This window comes from Hermetia illucens, chromosome 2, assembly GCF_905115235.1.
Source record: "Hermetia illucens chromosome 2, iHerIll2.2.curated.20191125, whole genome shotgun sequence".
NCBI lineage: Eukaryota > Metazoa > Arthropoda > Insecta > Diptera > Stratiomyidae > Hermetia > Hermetia illucens.
This window is the reverse complement of record NC_051850.1, coordinates 150,734,904-150,753,969: the sequence shown is the minus strand read 5'-3', so window position 1 is coordinate 150,753,969 and position 19,066 is coordinate 150,734,904. Positions and strand designations below refer to the sequence as shown.

Genomic DNA, 19,066 nt, shown 5'->3' with positions numbered 1-19,066 from the left:
GAAGTGACCAGTTCGTCATTTTGATGTGAACAAGGTACAAATAATTAGCTGTCAAACAGTCAGGAAAAGAAGGATTCGGCACCAGTGCCACCAAAAAAGAACCAGAAGATTAATTGAAAATAGATCCGTTTGCGGAAATTCCTTTGAAACTGCTGTGTTTGCGATGTCGGGTGTAGTGCGAAGGTAATTTTCCAGCATGGATTGAAATTTCAAGTGATGACAGCAAATCTAAGATTCCATCGTGCATGTCACCATCGTAAACGTTTTGCGGGCTTAAATACTATTTGTTATATTTCTAGCTATGATTCCTCTGATGATTCACGGCCGGAAGGGAAACGTTCTCGCCTGGACTCCACATCGAGCAGTAAAAAGAAAAAACACAAGAAGCATAAGAAACACAAGAAATCGTCTCGTAGTGAACGTGAGGCAGGTGTCGATGGCGGTGGGAGCGATCTTAAATCTAAAAAACACAAGAAACACAAACGAAAACATAAATCTAGTGTGGGATCAGGAGATTCTTCCGACACTGGACGCAATTCGTCCAGACGCGGAAACAATGGTGCTAGCGGAGTACCGTCCAGAAAATCGGGCGGTCTGAGTGAGAAGTTCACGGATATAATGGAGAAAGTTGGGAAGAATGCGGATTCTGTGGTGATTATAGAGAAGACGTCGAATGGGCATACGATTGCTATGAAGAAACCAAATATACCCACTGACCCTTCGAGCTTGGTGGAGGAGATCACAAGAACGTTAAATGCGAAGGCGATACCGTCGATGGAGATTGTGTCGTCGGAGTCGGAAAGTGATGTGTAAGTTTGATCCTTTGTTATGTCGCATGCCAGGGAATTTGGGGTTAATGAGTGTATTGATGTTGGGGGCTGAGGTGTTTTTCGGACAATTTCACAGCTGAGCCTTGTGCAGCATGCAGTTGAGAGTGGAGCAGGACATTCATTCTTTAGTTATACAAAGATCCAGAAATTAGGGTATTGCAATGAGTGTACTTTGGTTATTAGCGTTTGTAGGCATGGATCCCCGAAATACAAAGTAGTTAACGAATTTTAAGCGTCGAATTTATAAGATGTACAGTAGCCGCTCGGAAATTAGAATTGGTGGTTCAACTTCCGAGCTTAGAGATTCGTTTTCTGTTTACAAGGTAACAGTTGGGCTAAAAAGTTCGTAAGCGAACATAGACCACATGATCCCGCCAATAGGGTTACTGGGCGAGCCTGACGTTTCGCGCGCGCTTTTTTTTGAAGCGTCTCTCGGCTCATCGAAGGCCCTTTAGTCTCGACAAGGAGACCCACGTCAAGCTTGAAAGAGTGCTTCCTTCGCTCCAGAACTCTAATGGGTCTTCTTACGGTGGTTGCAGCCGTCTCCGAGGAGCCTCCAAGCGAATGAGGACCTTTGAGCATGCCTCGAGGTTCCTGGGGGTGTCGACCTCCGATGTCGTGGTTCGGGAAGTTGCGAGTCGGTTGCAGCTTCGAAACCGCGTCTCTGACCATACGCAGCATGCCGCTTTGGTCTGATGTCCAGCACAGGGTCGGCGGGGAAGCGCAGATTCTCTCCGTAAAACATCTCCCAATGGCTGGCCGTGAACTCCTCTTGGTGAGCTGTGCAAAGGTCGAGGAGGACGAAAGGCAAGGACCGCGAACACGACGGATCGTCGCGAGCCATTAAGGCGGCCTTTAGTGTCCGGTCCCGATGTTCCAACATCCCATTGGACTGTGGATGGTATGCAGAACTCCTGTGGCGTTTCAAACCTAGGGGCTTGCCTAACTCCGAGAAAAGAGTAAACTCAAACCGCATTTTCTGGTCCGTGGTGATTACGGCTGGTACACCCAATCGCGGGATCCACTCTTGACAAAGGTATTGCTTCAGGCCACCGCGCAATCCTTTCGAAGATTGTGAGATAATACTTGTATCCGTGCGAGTTTCGAAAAGGGCCAATGATGTCGAGATGGCTGGTATGGAAGCGCTTGGTCGACCGAGGGAATACGCCTTCTTCCTTTCTTACGTGCTTGTTGCACTTTTGGCACGCGATGTACTGTTTGGCCCAAGAGTTTACATTATTGTTCACAGACGGCCAGAAGTATTTTCCAGTGACTAACTGGTTCGTCATCCTAATGCCTGGGCGCTCAAGGTCGTGTATTGCGTTAAATACTTTTCTGCGAAAATCGCCCGGAATAAGTGGCCTAAGTCCCTTGTCTGAAGCCTCACCCACTCCTTGAACTTGTATTTGGAGTTTGCCTTCAGGCTCTGAAACTGCGTCGTCTGCCGGCGAGGACTATGACCTCCGAAATTCGAGACAAAGCATCTGCCACGACGTTGTCTTTTCCAGACAGGTGTTGAATATCAGAAGTGAACTGGCTGATAAAGCTCAAGTGTCGAAGTTGACCAAGGGACGCTTTGCCGGACTTTTGTTTCAAAGCAAAAAAGAGTAGAGAGTATGGCCCGTGAACAATGTGAACGGCCTGCCGTCAAGGGAGAAATGAAAACATTTCATGGAAGGAACGCGGCGAGTAGCTGACGATCGTAGGCGCCGTAGTTACGTTGAGTTGAGTTGTTTCGGAGAGAAACTCAACGGTATCCAGGTTTGAGTCATCGACAAACACAGCTAGGGGTGCATCTGGCCGAGGGAATTCCAGAAGTTTAGCGTCAACAAGCTTTTGTTTGACCGTTTCAAACGCGTGGGCGGCCTCAGTAGTCGACGAAGTCTCTCGGGAGTCTTTGGTTTTGGGCTTAGACAAGTAAGCGTTGAGGATCGCTGGTGATGAACGGCCTTGGACAAGAAACGACGATAGAAATTTAACATGCCCAAGAACCTTCGCAGATCTTTCACCGTAGTTGGCAGGGGAAATTCTTCATCGCTTCAACTATGTCTGGGTCAGGTTGGATTCCGTCAGGGGTAATCCTGTGGCCGAGAAATTTTACCTGCTTCTGTAGGAATTTGCATATTTCAACGTTTTGAACGAGTCCGGCCTCAAGGAGACGTTGAAAAATGCACTCGAGGTGGTCCAACTTCTCAGATTTGAAAGAAGGAGCGACCAAAACATTATCCATGTATATGAAACAGAAGTTTAAATTTCGTAGGATAGAGTGGATGAATCTTTGGAATGTCTGTCTGCCCAGCGTTGCACAAGCCAAAAGTTATCCTAGTGAACTCGAAGAGTCCGAAAGTTGTGTAGATAGCCGTTTTCGATATGTCTTCGGGAGCAACAGGGATTTGATGATGCGTCTTGGGGAGATCCAAGGTTGTGAAAATTCGCCAGTTTGTAAGTGAATGCGCGAATTCATAGACGAGTGGAATAGGGTATCGGTCGGGAATTGTTTGATCATTCAGACGCCTGTAATTTCCACATGGCCTCGATTTGCCGTTTGGCTTAGGAACCAAGCGAAGTGAAGATGACCAACAGCTATTGGAGGGTCTGCAAATAACTCTGTTTCATTAAATCGATAGCTTCTAGGGTGATAGAGGACGCACCATTGAGAAGATCGGGGAGCCGTAAGTGTTGATGTGGTGCCGCATATCGTGCTAAACCGGCTGGGAGAAACTACTTTCAGTAGTGAAGTTGTGGTATTTCTTGAGGAGGGCATCGTAGGTTCTGCGTTATCAATGTGTTTGGACTGGGTTCCGGGAGAACTGACACCTCAGCGCCCGTGTCGATCAGGAAACAACGCCTGCCCAAAGGGCCGAAGATTGTATGGCGACCTGGTACTGTGCTTCGGGTAAAAGCGTGTTCACCACTTTGGATTTGCTGGTTTCTTTATCTCAACTATCGCTACTTCCGAATTTAAATTCTAGGTTTTCTTTCTTTACGATTGATCTATTAATCATTTTCAGTACTTTTCAATCTCTCTTAAGCCTAATGAAAAGAACCTTATATGTATACTTAATTTTGTCTTTTCTTTACTCTACGTTTTTTTCTGCGTCTGATTGCTTTGATGGGTAGGTAGTTAGTGAAGTTTTCGCGCCCGGCCTCCTGTCAGGCCGCCAGCTGTGTCTTAGGCAGAGGCGAATTCACTACGGCCATGCATTCGTGGTTCGCGTCTCCCATGTGCCGCCACATGCTGCTCTGAAATTAGAATAAGTGGTTCTAATTTCCAAGCTTAGAGATTCGTTTCCTGTTTATATAATTACTGTTGGGCTGAAAAGATCGTAGGCTAACATAGATTTTTTTTTTTTCATAAAATTTGATTTTATTTTCCAATATAGTTGCCTTTGAGGGCGATACAGCGCTTATAGCGGTCATACAATTTTTCGAAATCATTTTTATAGTACGATTTGTCTTTACCCTCAAAATAAGCCTGAGTTTCGGCGCTAAATTCATGTAATTTTGCCATCGTTTTCATTGATTTGTGACACCGTACATTATCTCGATGAAGCAGCACTTCCTTATCTTCAAATGGGGCCGTCTGTTTGCGATTTCTTCTTTCAAACGCCCCAATAACGCTATGTAAGTCGCTGTTGATGGTTTTTCACTTCTCAAAATAGCCGAAGAATACTATACTATGCGCATCCCAAAATACTGATACCGTAGCCTTGCCATCCGATTGTTGCGTCTTTGCACGCTTTAGAGTCGATTCACCACGTGCAGTCCTCTCAGATGACTATCGTTTTGATTCTGATGTGCAATAATGGAGCTATGTTTCGACCATTGGCACATATCGAAGCATAAATTCTGATTTTGGATTATGGAGGAAACCCTTCAAATACCGCTCCTAATCGTCAATTCGTTGTTGTTTGTGGTCGATTATGAGTTCGCGCGGCACCCACTGTGAACAGAGCTTTCTCATACCCAAACATTCATACACGATGTGTTTAACACGTTCCTTTGATATCTTTGGAGCCCCGGCTATCTCGATCAACTTCACTTCTCTCCTCTTGTCTTCACTCACGCGTCCGCTGCGTGCAACGTCCTCAGTGCTTATTTCGCTCGTTTAAACGTAGCAAACCACTCCTCAACGTTTGATTTTTCTGGTGCAAAGTCCGAATAATATTTATTAAGCCAAGCCTTGGCTTGAACAGAATTTTTTTACGTCAAAAAAACAATGTTTTATAAACACTCAAAATGCCTTTTTATCCATTTTCTGCAAACTAACAAAAGTTACTCCACTCAAAATGTTCTATCCGAGAAACTAATAGTCTGACAGCTGTCAAATTTGTACATGCGTCTTTTGAAGGTTAGGGTTAACTAAAAATCATATGGCTTTAATAATAGTAGCGTCATCTGTCCAACCGGTATTTTTTATGTTTTATTTCCCATTTTTCCTATATGCGGCCATATTCCTGTTTTTCTTTGTGTAGAGTAAGTGAATATGGCTACGCACTGAATGTTGGACTCCCGCAATGGTAAGTCGTCCAACTACCAAGTAAACCCTCCCCACCATCAGAGAACTAGCCTGGTTCCATTTCATACACTATTTGGAGCCCTCCTATTCTTCGATCTCAGGGAGCCTTGAAATATCCAAATTTCGTTCACCAAAGGAAAGGAAGAAGTAAAAGATAATTGTTAATTGAACCAACTCATTGTTGTCTGGCCCTGCCGGTCGAGCTCAAGCTTTTTCACGAGAATAAGAACCCGAATGTTAAGTTACCTTTTCAACCGTTTTCCTCAGAAAGTTGTCACTCAGTGTTTGTTGCTGTTCTTGGCGAACAACTACTTCGGGGACTATTCTCGCGGTCACCATCACCGTCTATTCTGGGACAGCGCGGTAGGCAGACGCCACCCGCTAAATTCTCCATGTTTGCACCTGCGCAAGGTCGATCCAAGCTTCGATCCAAAACTCGGCATCATAGACCGAAACGAATTGCGTTGCTCTGATAAAAAGACGTCTCCTGCTAAAGGCCGAGCCTCCAATTGCGGGCTTGTCTACTGTTGCTTATATTTGTTCGAAAAAGCTCATTTCCGAGTTGAGCGTCAATCTAAATACTTAACCTATAACTATAAACTATGACTCTATAATCAACTTGCCGGTTGATATGGAATGCAGGGTCAAGATTCTCTCTTTAGTCATCGTGCCTGAAACTATGAGCAGTGCCTATTCTGCTTTGTGTCTGTTCAACAGTGCGTCAGGCGCTAAATGCCGCAACATCATTTGCAGGCGCCACTCTTCTGGCTCGAATCTTAGCAGACTATCGAGTGATGCCTTTCTAGATCCATCCCTAGGGTGGGCCCTTGTACTTCTCCCGAAGAAGAACACATTTCCGATATCAAGCTTTGTAAGAAGCTACTCGTTGAAGTCAACGCTGTATCTCAGCTCGATGAATAGCATCCACTGTGAATCTTCCTGCTCGAAAAGCGAATTGCTTTGAGGATAAGTCTCCCATAGCATGTATCACTTCGGCGATTCTGTTTCCTTTCCGTCTATACCAAACATACAGAGTGGTTGGTATGCAGACGTCAACTCAAATTATCCAACGCAAAGTAAAAATACTTGCGTCGAAAATTCGTCATCGTCTTATTCCGTGTACGAAATCCAGGCAAAGCAAGGTTTTATGCTAAACTTAAAGTCGAGCGCCATCCCGAATCCAGATGACTGCGGTACCTGAGAAGTTGAGATGCTATTTGGCTGGGGTCCATGTTTCGGCACTGTTCGTTGTATCGCCTATTCATCGGCTTCTTGCGTACGGCGTTCGCAGGCTTTCGCGAATTTGAGAACATTCTCCAGAGACAGAAAGCGTAGACTCTTCTTTGAAGAAAACCATACCAAGGTATCTTCGTTTGAAGTCTAAGGAGGCAGGGCCGTTTTTTCCTCTTCCTCATTGGCTGCATATGGCCGAGACCACCACTCCGATTGTTTCCATGTGGTAGTTTAAGGTGCAAAAACCCCATTAAAACCCTACTAAGGTTTTCATGTCCCACTTCTTAAGGGACAAAAAAGATGCCGCTCTAGTGGCCCCGGGTTCCTTCACAAAAATTTTCGCTTTCCGGCAGAAGTTCAACTTTCACCATTCGGCGACGTGAACCCTTGCAATTTCCGCAAATGCCAAAACGCTGGTTTTGCTCTCACCATTGTATATCCAGAACCTTGGCGAGCTAGTCTGTCAGCCTCCTCATTACCAGCTATGTTTGAGTGGTCTGGCACCCAATAAAAAATGTGTCGTTCAGTCGGCCAAGTTCCAACAGCATCTGATGACAACTTCAGTTCAACTGATTTGATATGTCGTTGCTATTTAGTGCTGATAATGCTGCCCGACTGTCGGAACAGATTCGAATGGTGCGACCCCTCCATTTTTGGCGCAAAAATTATTCTGCAGCCAATAAAATGGCATATATCTCCGCCTGGGATGTGGTCATAATTTTTACGAGAAGTCGAGTCAGTTCTATAATTGGATTTCCCGAGAATACCCTTGCGCCCGATCCGTTTTCCACGAATGACCTGTCAAGCCCTGGGGCCTAATTCTGTTTGAGTATATTGATGGTCGAGGTGATTTCTCTTCTATTCGAAGAAGCAGTCTGTTACCGCTTATTGTGGTGTTTAATCATTTCATCTACAAAAGGTGTAACTTCACCGGATATGATACGGTTAAGAACCGTAGTTACGTGCCCCTTCCACTTCCTCAGCTGTTCGTCCACGTGGATGAAGAGTTGACCATTAACGTGCCTCACAAGACGATCAAAAGACTTGCGACCACATGCAAGTTCATTCGTAATGTGGTATACGGTTTTGGAATTATTGCTATTTGTGGCAGCTTCTGTTTCCTTGAACAGCGCAATAACAAATTCCTCCTTTTGTCATGACGGACACTATTTTGAACTTTCCAGAATTTTGCACGGAGCTCGCTCCCAATTGCTTGCGATCAATAGAGCCTCCAATCTCTTAGGTTTATCGATCCGTTCGCAAAATTCCGCAGTCAGCCAGATCTAGGAGCACCCGAACAACAGCATTGATGGCCGCCAAAGGATCATCAACATCCTCGGGCGGGTTATTTACGATATTTCAGCCCGATCAGCAAAATAGGTCTCCCTGGATCATATAAACAGTCGATGTTGAACTTGAAGAATCGCAGCTATCCAACCCTGCGCCTTTTTTTTTGACGTATCTCTAGAAGTGAATTTCTAATCGTAAAGTGGCTAATCTAATTGCTCGTACGGTGTTGACCAGTTGAAACCCAACTGACCTTTCTTAAACCCCAACTCACTGACCTAGTTCGGTCATGCAATGGGATTTTTTTAGCAAGCAACACGAGATGAATAGTACAACTGAGGAAACCGGTAAACTTTTCAGGCAGTCCTGCAATCAGTTGAAAGATTGTAAGCCTATAGGCACACTAAGGGTATTTTCAACAGCTACCATTGAATGAAGAGAGAGATTTTATACAAAAATTCATAAAAAATGTGCTGATTTTGAAAGAAACTTGACTGGATAGCAAAATTGCTTGTTCCTATGATAAAAACTATTCAAAAACTACTCCCACGGTGTAATTGATTCACGTAATTTGGCTTTTGCTTTCATAAATCTTTTAATTCGAACGCATATATATTTTTTTATATATTATTTCTCTATCATTTCAGAAACGAAGTGGACGAAGTGGCTAGCCCCGATGTAGCAGTCATTGAGGACGAGTTAAATCTTGAAGAGCTCATGAAACAAAAGGCTCTGTTACAGGCTCGCCTCGGTGCCTATCTGTCCGAATCCGATGATGATACCTCTAAGGGTGGCGGCGATAAGACAGAAAAGGCGACTGCAGCCAAGAGTAAGAATATCGATGAGTCTAGTAATAATAATAAAAATGTTTCTAAACCACAAAATAATGAATCCGATATTATATTGTTGGATGATTCTAGCGGCGCAACAACGCCGACATCGAAGGCACCACTGGCCTCTAAAACACACCATCAGCCGCACTCTGATCACTATCACGACCATGATTTAATTGTTGAACGATCATCTGTGATGGCTAAGAAGCGAACTCAGAAAAGTCCGGCGCCCACGCCAATAGGACGGAATCATTCGCGTAGTCGAAGTCGTGATCGTAAGCAAATTACATCCTATAGTAATCGTGAATCTGATCAGCAACGATCAAGTAGAATAAGTGGTAGTCGACGAGGGGAAACTGAGAATCGTTTCAAGGAGGATCTTCGTGATGAAATCAATCGCGATAAGGAACGACAACGGGAACGTGAGAGACGACAACATGAGATGGAGCGTCATCGATATTCAGATCGTGATCGTGATCGAGCTGGAATGAGATACAGTCGTGGTGGTGGTGACGGGCAGTCCCTAGATCGGGATCGGGACCGTCGGAAGCGTGAACGCAGTCATAGTCGCAGTAAGTATGAATCTGATAGGCGACGGGAACGAGAAAGGGAAAGAGAAAGATCTCGTGAACGTGATCGTGAAAAACGTTCCAGGAAAGAAGAACGAGATAAATTCAAGGGGTCCCTGAGCGAAGGACAGCATGTTCAAAAGGATTCTAGCAGCGATAGTGAAATTGCTGATATTGACATAAAAGAGGATGAAGATGATGAGGAGAAGATTATCGAAATGAGGCGGAAGAGACGGGAGGAGTTACTTAAGGTAAGGAAATCACTTTCAGTTGGTATTTCTCATCCAAAATAAAAATGTGTTTTGGTTCTTCAGAAATTGGGTGCCAATGGTGACAATAACGACAAACAGGAGGAAAGTGTACGAGCTGTACAGCCAGAAGTATCTCGTGATGTATCCAGGGGGGCATCGCCCGCTTCAAAAGTGTCGTTATCACCAAGATCATCTTCCAAACAAGAACAGCGATCTCCGGCTTCTGATTTCAGAGACGATGATAATCCGGAGAGCTCTAATGGATCTCATACACCACCGTTGCAGCCCAAGGATACGCGGCAAGATAGTTCACCAAGACCTGATAATGGCGGGGACAAAACAAAACAAACTAAAGAACCATCGAAACGCCCAGAATGGGACATGTTTGCTGATCAAGATGTCGATTCCAATTTCGATGTGAGTGTAAATATCTTCAAAAATTGTTTAATTCTAATTGTCTTCTTGCTTGGTTGGTAGAAATTGACATTGCGTTTCTTTTTTTTTTCTATTTCAGTCACCAAGCACAGTTGTCGCTAATAAGAATCATGTGGAGAATCCAGCACTCACAGACAATTGGGACGATGCCGAAGGCTACTATCGCGTCCGCATTGGTGAAGTTCTTGACAATCGGTACGTGGTAAGTGGCTACACAGGCCAAGGAGTTTTCAGTAACGTAGTCCGTGCACGTGATCAGGCCCGGGGCAACGCAAATGTAGCTGTTAAGATTATTAGGAATAATGAAATCATGTAAGTTGTCCTTAAGGTTTTGTGTAGGAACTTGGCATATATTTTGATGCATTTGATAAATCGGTTCCATCTTTCGCTCGATAGGCATAAAACTGGTCTGCGGGAGTTAGAAATCTTAAAGAAATTGAACGACGCTGACCCTGAAGATCGATTCCATTGCTTGCGACTCTATCGTCACTTTTTCCATAAGCAGGTAAGCTCAATCCTCTCATTCTTTTTGAAACAATATTCTGTAATTAAAAAAATATTCTGTTATAGCATCTTTGCATGGTCTTTGAACCGCTCGCGATGAATTTGCGAGAAGTCCTGAAAAAATATGGCAAAAACGTTGGATTACATATCAAAGCCGTTCGTAGCTACACTCAACAATTGTTCCTTGCATTAAAACTACTGAAAAAGACTGGAATACTTCATGCCGACATTAAACCCGACAATATCTTAGTGAACGAAAGCCACCTAATATTGAAGTTATGCGATTTCGGATCGGCTTCAACTATCACAGATAATGAGATTACACCGTATTTGGTGTCGAGATTCTACCGATCGCCTGAAATTATTTTGGGAATTTCATATGACTATGGAATTGATATGTGGTCTGCTGGGTGTACGATTTATGAATTGTATACAGGGAAAATTTTGTTTAGTGGAAAGTCGAATAATCAAATGTTGAAGTTTTTCATGGACTTAAAAGGTAAGATACCCATTCTGTGAGCAAAATTACAAATAAAGGCTGACAGCCCTATTACTTGTGTAAAATGTAGTACTTTGTTTATAGCGAATAACAAAAAATTAACTTCTACTTGCAGGAAAAATACCAAACAAGCTCATTAGAAAAGGACAGTTTAAGGATCAGCATTTTGACCAAAGTTGTAATTTCCTGTATCATGAAATCGATAAGTTAACAGAGAGGGTAAGTAGTTTGTTATCATATTTGAGAAACTGAAGTAAACGACGATCATTTCAAACAAATTGAACTGGTAAATGCTGCCACACTTTTGAATGTTTTTACCAAACAAAAAAGGTTGATGAAAGGGCTAGAATCACAATGAGACTCTTGTTAACGTGTTGCGCTTATTAGTAAATTTATTCCTGGTAGATGGAACATAAGATATATACGTTTTGCTTATGAAGTTTAAGGAATACAAGTGAAGATATCTTTGAGTTCTCAGCTTCATACGTTCAAATGCATCTTCTTTCTTTTTCTTCAGCCCTTGTCCCGTTCGTTCGTGAGGTAATTCCATTCAAAATCTAGAAATACAAGTAAGTGAAGGTCAACATTAATCTCAGACTGCTCACTATTTTTATTCTGTGTACTACTATAAGCGGCTAGCACATGAGAGGTGACCGTCATAGTTGCTTGAAAGTTTCAAGTTTTCGTCAAGAAAGGGCGAGAGTTTATAATTATTGTAAATTCTCACTCTTTCATTGGCGTGATAATCCAATTAATTCAAAGCCTTGAAGAGTGTTAAGACACTCCATTCAAGACCGTAATGGTACATTATAGGACTATAGTACATCATAGAAGGGAATGAGGTTAGCATTGCGCTTGGCCATGATTATGGTTATGGCCATGGTATTCGACATCCATTCACCAGTGAAATTTAAATCGCAACCTTGTTTACGACCGCCTTACCTTCCAGCCACTGAGATACCCGGATACGGCACAATGACAGTTTCATTACTGATTATGCCATGCTGTGGAATTCAGTATCTCAGAATAGTTTAGGGGTGGGTTTACTATTAGTGATTTCACTGAGATGAGCCACATATTTCTTTTTCAAATCTACAGCCATTGCTGTCCTTTGACAAGGACCTGAGTTTCATTCCAGACTATCTCAGTAAAGCGGGTCATTTTTTCACAATCATATGTCGCTTTGGAAAGTCGCCTTTTTAGTTTGTACTGAATGAGCTTTTTGCGCAAGGCAATCCAGCCTCTTGTTGATGCTATCGAAAACTTTCATCGGATTTACACGAAGGTGGAGCAGGGTTAGAGTGTTGAGGTGGTATTATAAAAACCAATCATATGACTTTCAGGAATGTCTATGAGAAGCAAGAGTAGCGCCCAGACGGTACTATGCTCTCTTTTATATTAAATAGATTACAAATTTCCAGAAGTATTTTCGAAAAATTCGAGAATGTAACTGGCAGGGCCTCTAATAATCCTCCTAAAAGTCACTTTAATAATGCACAGAAAATTGTAATACAGAAGAAAAAAAGATAATAAACGTGCAGTTTTCAAATAGACCGACTTCACTAAATTTTTATGTTATACAAGAACACTAATTCATTATGTTTATGGAGGCGTTGGCTGCCCGGGGTGAGTTCCTCGCGTCGTTCGAGTCGCTACCTGGAAAGAGGTGGAAGGATGAGTATACATAATAGTCAGTGAAAAGCCTCACGCAATCACACATACACTAAGGGGAAAGGGAAAGTCGCACCGCGTCCTTGAAGAACTATTGTGCCCCTTTTACTGGTTATATTGTACCTATTAATCATAGTATCTCAAGCAGGCCTATAACCGTTAGAAACTTTAGTATGTTCCCTACTTCCAGATCTTTCAGCTTTGCATCTGGTATTAAGTGTTCTCCCAGATGCCTCGACCTACTTTGCACAAGTGCCGGACACTGTCCCAGGACGTGTATAGAGGTTTCGTCCTCCTCCTCACAAAACCTGCAGGCAGTGTCCGTAGATATCCCTAGCTTCCCTAGGTGATAATTCATCCGACAATGTCCAGTGAGAATTACCAGTATGATTCGGAGGTTCTTTTTGGTGAGGTTTAAGCAATCCTTTGTGCGTATGGGTTCGTATCCCCCAATAAGCACCCTGGACTGCTCCATCCCCGGTAGGCCCGCTCAGTATAGTTACCTCAACCGTTCCTCTTCATTTCTTAGATTCATAGAAGGGTTCTGGCCCGTGTAAAGGCGTCCCTACTCCCTTCTTGGTTAGTTCGTCCGCTGCCTCGTTGCCTTCCACCCCGCATGGCCTGGAACCCAAAGTATCCAGACCTTGTTGGACGAGCCGAGTGTATTCAGTCTCTCAAGGCATTCCCATACCAGTTTAGAGTTCACCTGGTTGGACCTAAGTGCCTTGAACGCTGCTTGGCTATCGGTGAGAATAGCTATATTCTGCCCCCTGTAGTTCCTTTGTAGATTAAAGGAGGCACATTTGTCTATGGCGTATATTTCCGCCTGGAATATGCCCATTGGCTCAAAGCACGTTTTCCTTGGACGAATGATACCGGCACCCGCCCCCTCTGCTGTGAAGGATCCGTCAGTGTACCAGGTAATCAGTTGCTGGTTTAAGCCGTAGCAGTCACGCTCTCTCTGTTTGCCTTGTTACTCCAACGTGTTTCAAACTTCTTATCGAAGTGAAACCTCGTTGTCATGTTATCCCTTGGTGTCAGTAATTCGGGATACCGCCTAGAAAGAATATCGATCTTCCTTCGATTTAGGCAGCTCTCCGCCTCACTCATACTACCGGCCATCCTGAATATTGCCCTCCTTACCTGCATCTGCATGTGCAGATGGAGAGGGGTTAATCCCAGAAGGACCTCCAGGGATGCCGTTGGGCATGTCCTCATTGCCCCACTGATACACACGCAAGCCAGCCTTTGGAGCTTATGTAATTTCCTGGCTTGTGTGCTGGGTTCGGTTCTTTCTGGCCAGATTATCGCTCAATAGGTAATCATTGGCCTTACTATTGCAGTATATATCCAAATTAAATAATCTTCAGGCTGCAACCCCATTTTTTAAGGTTTTGTGTGAAACAAAACCTTATTAGAATCGAGACGGTGTCTGTCTGTCCGTCTGTCCGTCTGTCTGTCTGTCTGTCTGTCTGTCTGTCTGTCTGTCTGTCTGTCTGTCTGTCACACCCGATTTATTCGGAAACGGCTTGACCGATTGTCACGAAAATTGGGGAGAGTATGTAATCTGGTGATCCCTGTACATGCAGTAAGTGGCGCCATCTTGTGTTAAGTTTAAGGGGGGGCTCCCCGTACATGTGAATGGAGGGTGCAAATTTTTTTTTCACAGAATGTAGCCATGTAGGGTATCAAATGAAAGGTCTCAATTAGTACTTTTCGAATCTGGTTCAATATTTGATATTAGATGAAACATAGGAGAGCGAGGGTTCAAAATATGACCCACAAAAAGTGTAACAGGTCTCGTTCTCAGAACCTATCCAACCGAAAAATCTGAAAAAAATCACAGTGGTGCATCTCTACGAAATCTAGGCCTCAAAATATATCCGGTTCCGATAACTGCACAAATAAAGTTAATAATAGTATATTTCCACATTTTAGAAATTTACCGGGCACCCCCCCTTATGTTCATCCCAGAAGTACAAAATTTGGCATGCGTGTAATGAAGAATATAATGCACAGTTTGGTCAAGTTTGAAGAAAATCCAACTATTATTAACAAAGTTATAGGGGGTGAAACTTTACAATTTTTTGTGAATTTCGTTCACTCTACAACCCGCATGACGTCATCATCACATATCAGTTCGTGAATATCACAACGAAATGAGTTCTTAGGAATTGGGTCGCAGACAATTATTTTGTTTTAGTTTTTTAGTTATTTGTCAACCAGACATGTGTGTATGTAGGTATATAATATATGCGTGCTAATGAACTTTGCGGGTAGTGTCTAATTCAGTTAGATATAAGACGTAAATCGGAAATATGGGTACGATAAATTTAGATACGTGCATATATGTGTACAGTAGGTAATAGGCAGTTCGTTTGTTTAGGGTGAGCGTGATATCTATTTCTCTAATATGTACGTATGTCTCGTAGTTTGGAAAAATATGAAGGATTATGTTGGATTTGCAGCTATATACGGACAGAAAAATGTGCGTCTCTTACATAAGATGAACACAAAACCTTTATACCCGAAGCGCGAGCTTCCGGTATTCCGACTTGTTTCTTGCTATGGATCTGCAAGTCATCAGAGCCCTCGTGGCTTTCCGACATGTGTCTTCCGGAGTAATTTTTGGTCTAGCGTAATTCCCAAATATTTGACCTCTGTTTCTCGTTTCACCTCCAATCCAAAAACGCACACAGTGCAATTTCTTTTGTTTCTATGGCATCCCGTAGTACCTCTGTCAGCTGATACAGAGCAGTTTCAGTTGATCGTCCTGCCCGGTAAGCATGCTGACAGTGATGTAGGGGATTACGCTTTAGAACGTTAGTTCTAATATAGTTGTCTATGACCTTCTCCACCGTTTTGAGTACAAACGATGTTAGGCAAATTGGTTTGAAAGATTTAGGGTGAAAAGGATTCTTTTTACCCGCTTTCGGAATAAAGACCACTTTTGCCCGCCTCCATGCCCTTGGTATGTATCTCAATGCTACGCTCCCCCTTACCACCCTCAGAAGAGACTCTAAGATAATTCCTAGGCCTCTCTGGATAAGTGCTGGGAAAATGCCATCTTCTCCGGGAGATTTCAGTGGTTTAAAAGTTCCCACTGCCCATGTTAGCCCAGCTTCTGAGTATACCTCTTTTGCTAGTTTCCAGCTCTCCTTCCTTCCCCTTCTATTCGTTGTTGGCGTGTCAGGCAGAATGTTGTCCGTAGGGTAGGACCCCGGGAAATGAGTTCTAGAAGCAAGGTGTATCCTGTCTTCATTCTCGGTAAATGTCCCATCTTCCTTTTTCAAGCAGACAGAGGATATTCTTCCGTCTTTGTCTACAGCCTTGTACAGCCTGGCTGTTTCTGTGATCTGTTCGATCCCTTCACAAAATTCCCGGTTAAAGAGTTTTCGTGCCTCTGTTCTCATTCTGGTTAGGTTCTTGTTCCACCATGGTACATCCGTTGATGACTTGACTGTCTTAGCCGGACAGCTGGCCTCATATGCGTCAATGACGATTGTGTTGAGGTTTTCCACCACCGTTTCTAATTCCAGTTCGCTCCTGATGTCATCGCCCTCTTGGAGGTGGGCAATGTTGTTGCTCAAGTGCGCTGCGTAGGACTCCCAATTCGTTCTCCTGGGATTCCTTATTATTCTTTCTATTTCGGACTTACCCCCAATGTCGAATCTGATTATCCTGTGATCAGACATAGCACAAAAGTGTAATCGACCGAAACCACTTAGGTAACGCAACAGGAAAAAACCTGAATTGTTTACATAGATGGCGTACACTCTCCAATAGCCACGTGGTAGTATGCGTTGTTTGGTTGGTGGTATGCGACGAGGTTGGCGGCGAAATTTTCATGGTGATCCGTTGGAGATAATCTTTGACAAAAACTCCCGGTGGTCAAAATGATATGGAACGTGGATAAGTTCATCAATTATGCTGATATGTAACTGTATTGGCCGGATTGCTCCGCTTGATGCACGAAAGTGGAGAAGGCAGATATCTCAATTTGTTTTCGATATACTAAATAATGATTCTTATCCAGGTCGTTGTCGGCTTTTTCCATTATGTATACTCGATCTATTGTTGACTTTTTGAGTGGATCGGATCTGATATCGCGTCTCCGTCAGTTACATCAAATTCTGTGCTGGAATAGGATGTTATTCTTTTATATGCTCCTTTCGTCTCGAGCATACACATTTAAAAAAGGCAAAACATTAATTTTTGATTCGTTTTTCATTCAAGGAAAAAGTGGTCGTCATGCCAGTGATAAAGCCATCTCGAAATCTCCAACAAGAATTGATTGCAGATCAAAATCTGCCAGATGATCAATATCGGAAAGTAACCCAACTTCGAGATCTTCTTGACAACGTATTTGCTTTGGACCCGTCGAAACGTGCATCATTGAATCAAGCATTGGCCCACCCCTTCATTCAGGAGAAAATGTAGGAAGTCAACTACAAGTGCGGCAACCCAATGGCCAGTAAACAGAGGCAGAAAAACGGAAATGTTGCTGCAGCCCAGCGGATAAAAATACAACTGAATTATGATTTTTTGAATGTAATTTTCTTACATTGAATAATTTAATTTGTCTAGTTATCAGTTGGACTTTTCTTTACCAAAAGCGAATTATCAGTGGTGGAATAGAGCAAAGAAAATTAATACAATCCGTATAAAGTCAAATTACATGCATATGCAATATTCTAAGTGATTGCGGGGTAAAATATTAATTCAAAGCACACAAATAACTTTATATCAATATTCAAATGAGAAAAAGAAATACAACAGAAGTAGATTTCGTGTAAGCTAAAAACAAACTCCAGAAAGAAGCTTTTTTTCTAATAATTTATTGGGATGACTATTAAATTCAAACAAAATGTTTTCCATACGAAAATCAAAATATACATGAATGTCGTGAATGAAAAACGTCTAATCTATCATTTGTCTCGGTGAAATTTACTTTTCTTTTTCTTTTTAATTTTTTTTTTCATTTTTGATTCGGTTTGAAATGGTGATATGTGACTAATTGAAACAATCTGATTTCAGAATTCATGGACCAGACACTAAGCAACATATTGAGGCTGAGACAGTCATTATCTTTTTGTCTGAAGTTTGATTAGTGCCGAAAAGATGTAGAGTAATTGTTGGCATTAATTCAATGAGAGGTAGTGACATACTTAACTGAAAGAATAATCAAATTTCTCTACAATCAATCAAATGCATATATATATTACGGTAAAAATTTCATACGGAAAATTGATTTGATCGTGCAGTTACAATTCCTAATTCTATCCATTATTTGGTGGATAAAATCAATGTACTAGATAATTGCGTTTGAATTTATCATTCACCGCTTTAAACTACATATGCTATTGCTCAGTAAGTAGGCGCGCAGGATAAACAATTTCTATTCATGTAAAGACAAAATCGCACATTGCTCTTCGTAACAAATCTAAAATCTAATTTTCCGTAGAGCATAGAAATTAAAAGCAAATTTCCGATGAATATTTTTACGACGATATGCACCCCATGATCTCCCATTAAATGTTGGTCTAATTTAATATTTTGTTTGCAGAATATTCTGATGCCCTACAATTATCAAGGCGGATAATTAGCAGGCCGAATGCCAACTTCTGCGTATTTGGCAGAATTAAAAGAAATTCAGAAAGATATTTTTAACCATTTACGCTTACCTAGTATCGTAAGTAATGGAAAGAAAATTTCCAAACGTGTAAATTTTCAAGGGTTGTGAATAACTTCTTTTTTCTATTCTGTTTAATTTTCAGATCGGTGGTTGCCCAGATATTCGAGCGACGATTAGTTTCGCTGCAATTCTCGTGTACAGATTCGGTTTGTAGCAAACTATTCAGCATGAGTTCTATGTTTCAGATATACCGGCGTAAAAGGCCCTCATAAAATTACAGGCTATATGAAATACGTCGTATAATTATTGGTATGAGTTTTACAAGCAGTTGAATGTACACATATGTCTCTTTGGTATCTTAATTATGAGGCGGCCGTTTAGATGGAATCTCTCGGTTCACATGAAAGTCTGTGCTCTTGGTTTAAATGCTGAGGTGGTGTTAGTCACTTCCAAAACATTTCTTGTAAGGATAATAGAATCTAAGCATAGCCTCACTATTAAAAAAAGAAAAGATAAATCGAAGACTAAAATTTGGGAGCTTCAAATACAAGGTGTCTCAAAAGAAATTTTATATTTAGTGGATCGATTAAAAAAAAAGTAAGCTGTATATAGAAAAAATGTTTAATAATTTTTAAAATGCACTTTTTGGGGATTTATTTCTTAAAAATAATATCGTCTAAATGTAGACCCTCGCGTTCTCGGCACTCATTTAATCGAACAGTAAAATTACTTAAGACGTCTCGGCAGGTAGACTCAGGGATGGCTGCCACTTCGTGACGGATATTTTCTTGCAAATGCGC

General features: G+C 42.2%; 1 protein-coding gene across 2 annotated transcripts; it reads left to right on the top strand.

The window, feature by feature from the left end:
- The first annotated feature begins 30 nt into the window (after positions 1 to 30).
- Positions 31 to 18,798, top strand: LOC119649257 (serine/threonine-protein kinase PRP4 homolog). Of its 2 annotated transcripts, XR_005249109.1 has the most exons (12): positions 31 to 183; positions 300 to 809; positions 8,517 to 9,522; positions 9,586 to 9,939; positions 10,037 to 10,269; positions 10,354 to 10,462; positions 10,528 to 10,960; positions 11,076 to 11,179; positions 16,868 to 17,182; positions 17,669 to 17,787; positions 18,198 to 18,323; positions 18,409 to 18,798. XR_005249109.1 is itself a non-coding variant. In XM_038051339.1 (9 exons), the coding sequence occupies exons 1-9, from the start codon at positions 164 to 166 to the stop codon at positions 17,069 to 17,071; spliced, it is 2,973 nt and encodes a 990-aa protein (XP_037907267.1). In that variant the 5' UTR covers positions 31 to 163; the 3' UTR covers positions 17,072 to 17,548. The 2 variants fall into 2 exon arrangements, 1 of the variants encoding a protein (XP_037907267.1); XM_038051339.1 differs by lacking the exons at positions 17,669 to 17,787; positions 18,198 to 18,323; positions 18,409 to 18,798 and having other exon boundaries at positions 16,868 to 17,548.
- Positions 18,799 to 19,066: the final 268 nt, after the last annotated feature.

Bases quoted from the DNA above. Each gene is read 5' to 3' on its own strand.
- LOC119649257 (XM_038051339.1), top strand. From the start codon at position 164: ATGTCGGGTGTAGTGCGAAG. The intron at 810-8,516 runs GTAAGTTTGATC...CTATCATTTCAG, and splicing joins TCGGAGTCGGAAAGTGATGT to AAACGAAGTGGACGAAGTGG. The intron at 9,940-10,036 runs GTGAGTGTAAAT...TTTCTATTTCAG, and splicing joins ATGTCGATTCCAATTTCGAT to TCACCAAGCACAGTTGTCGC.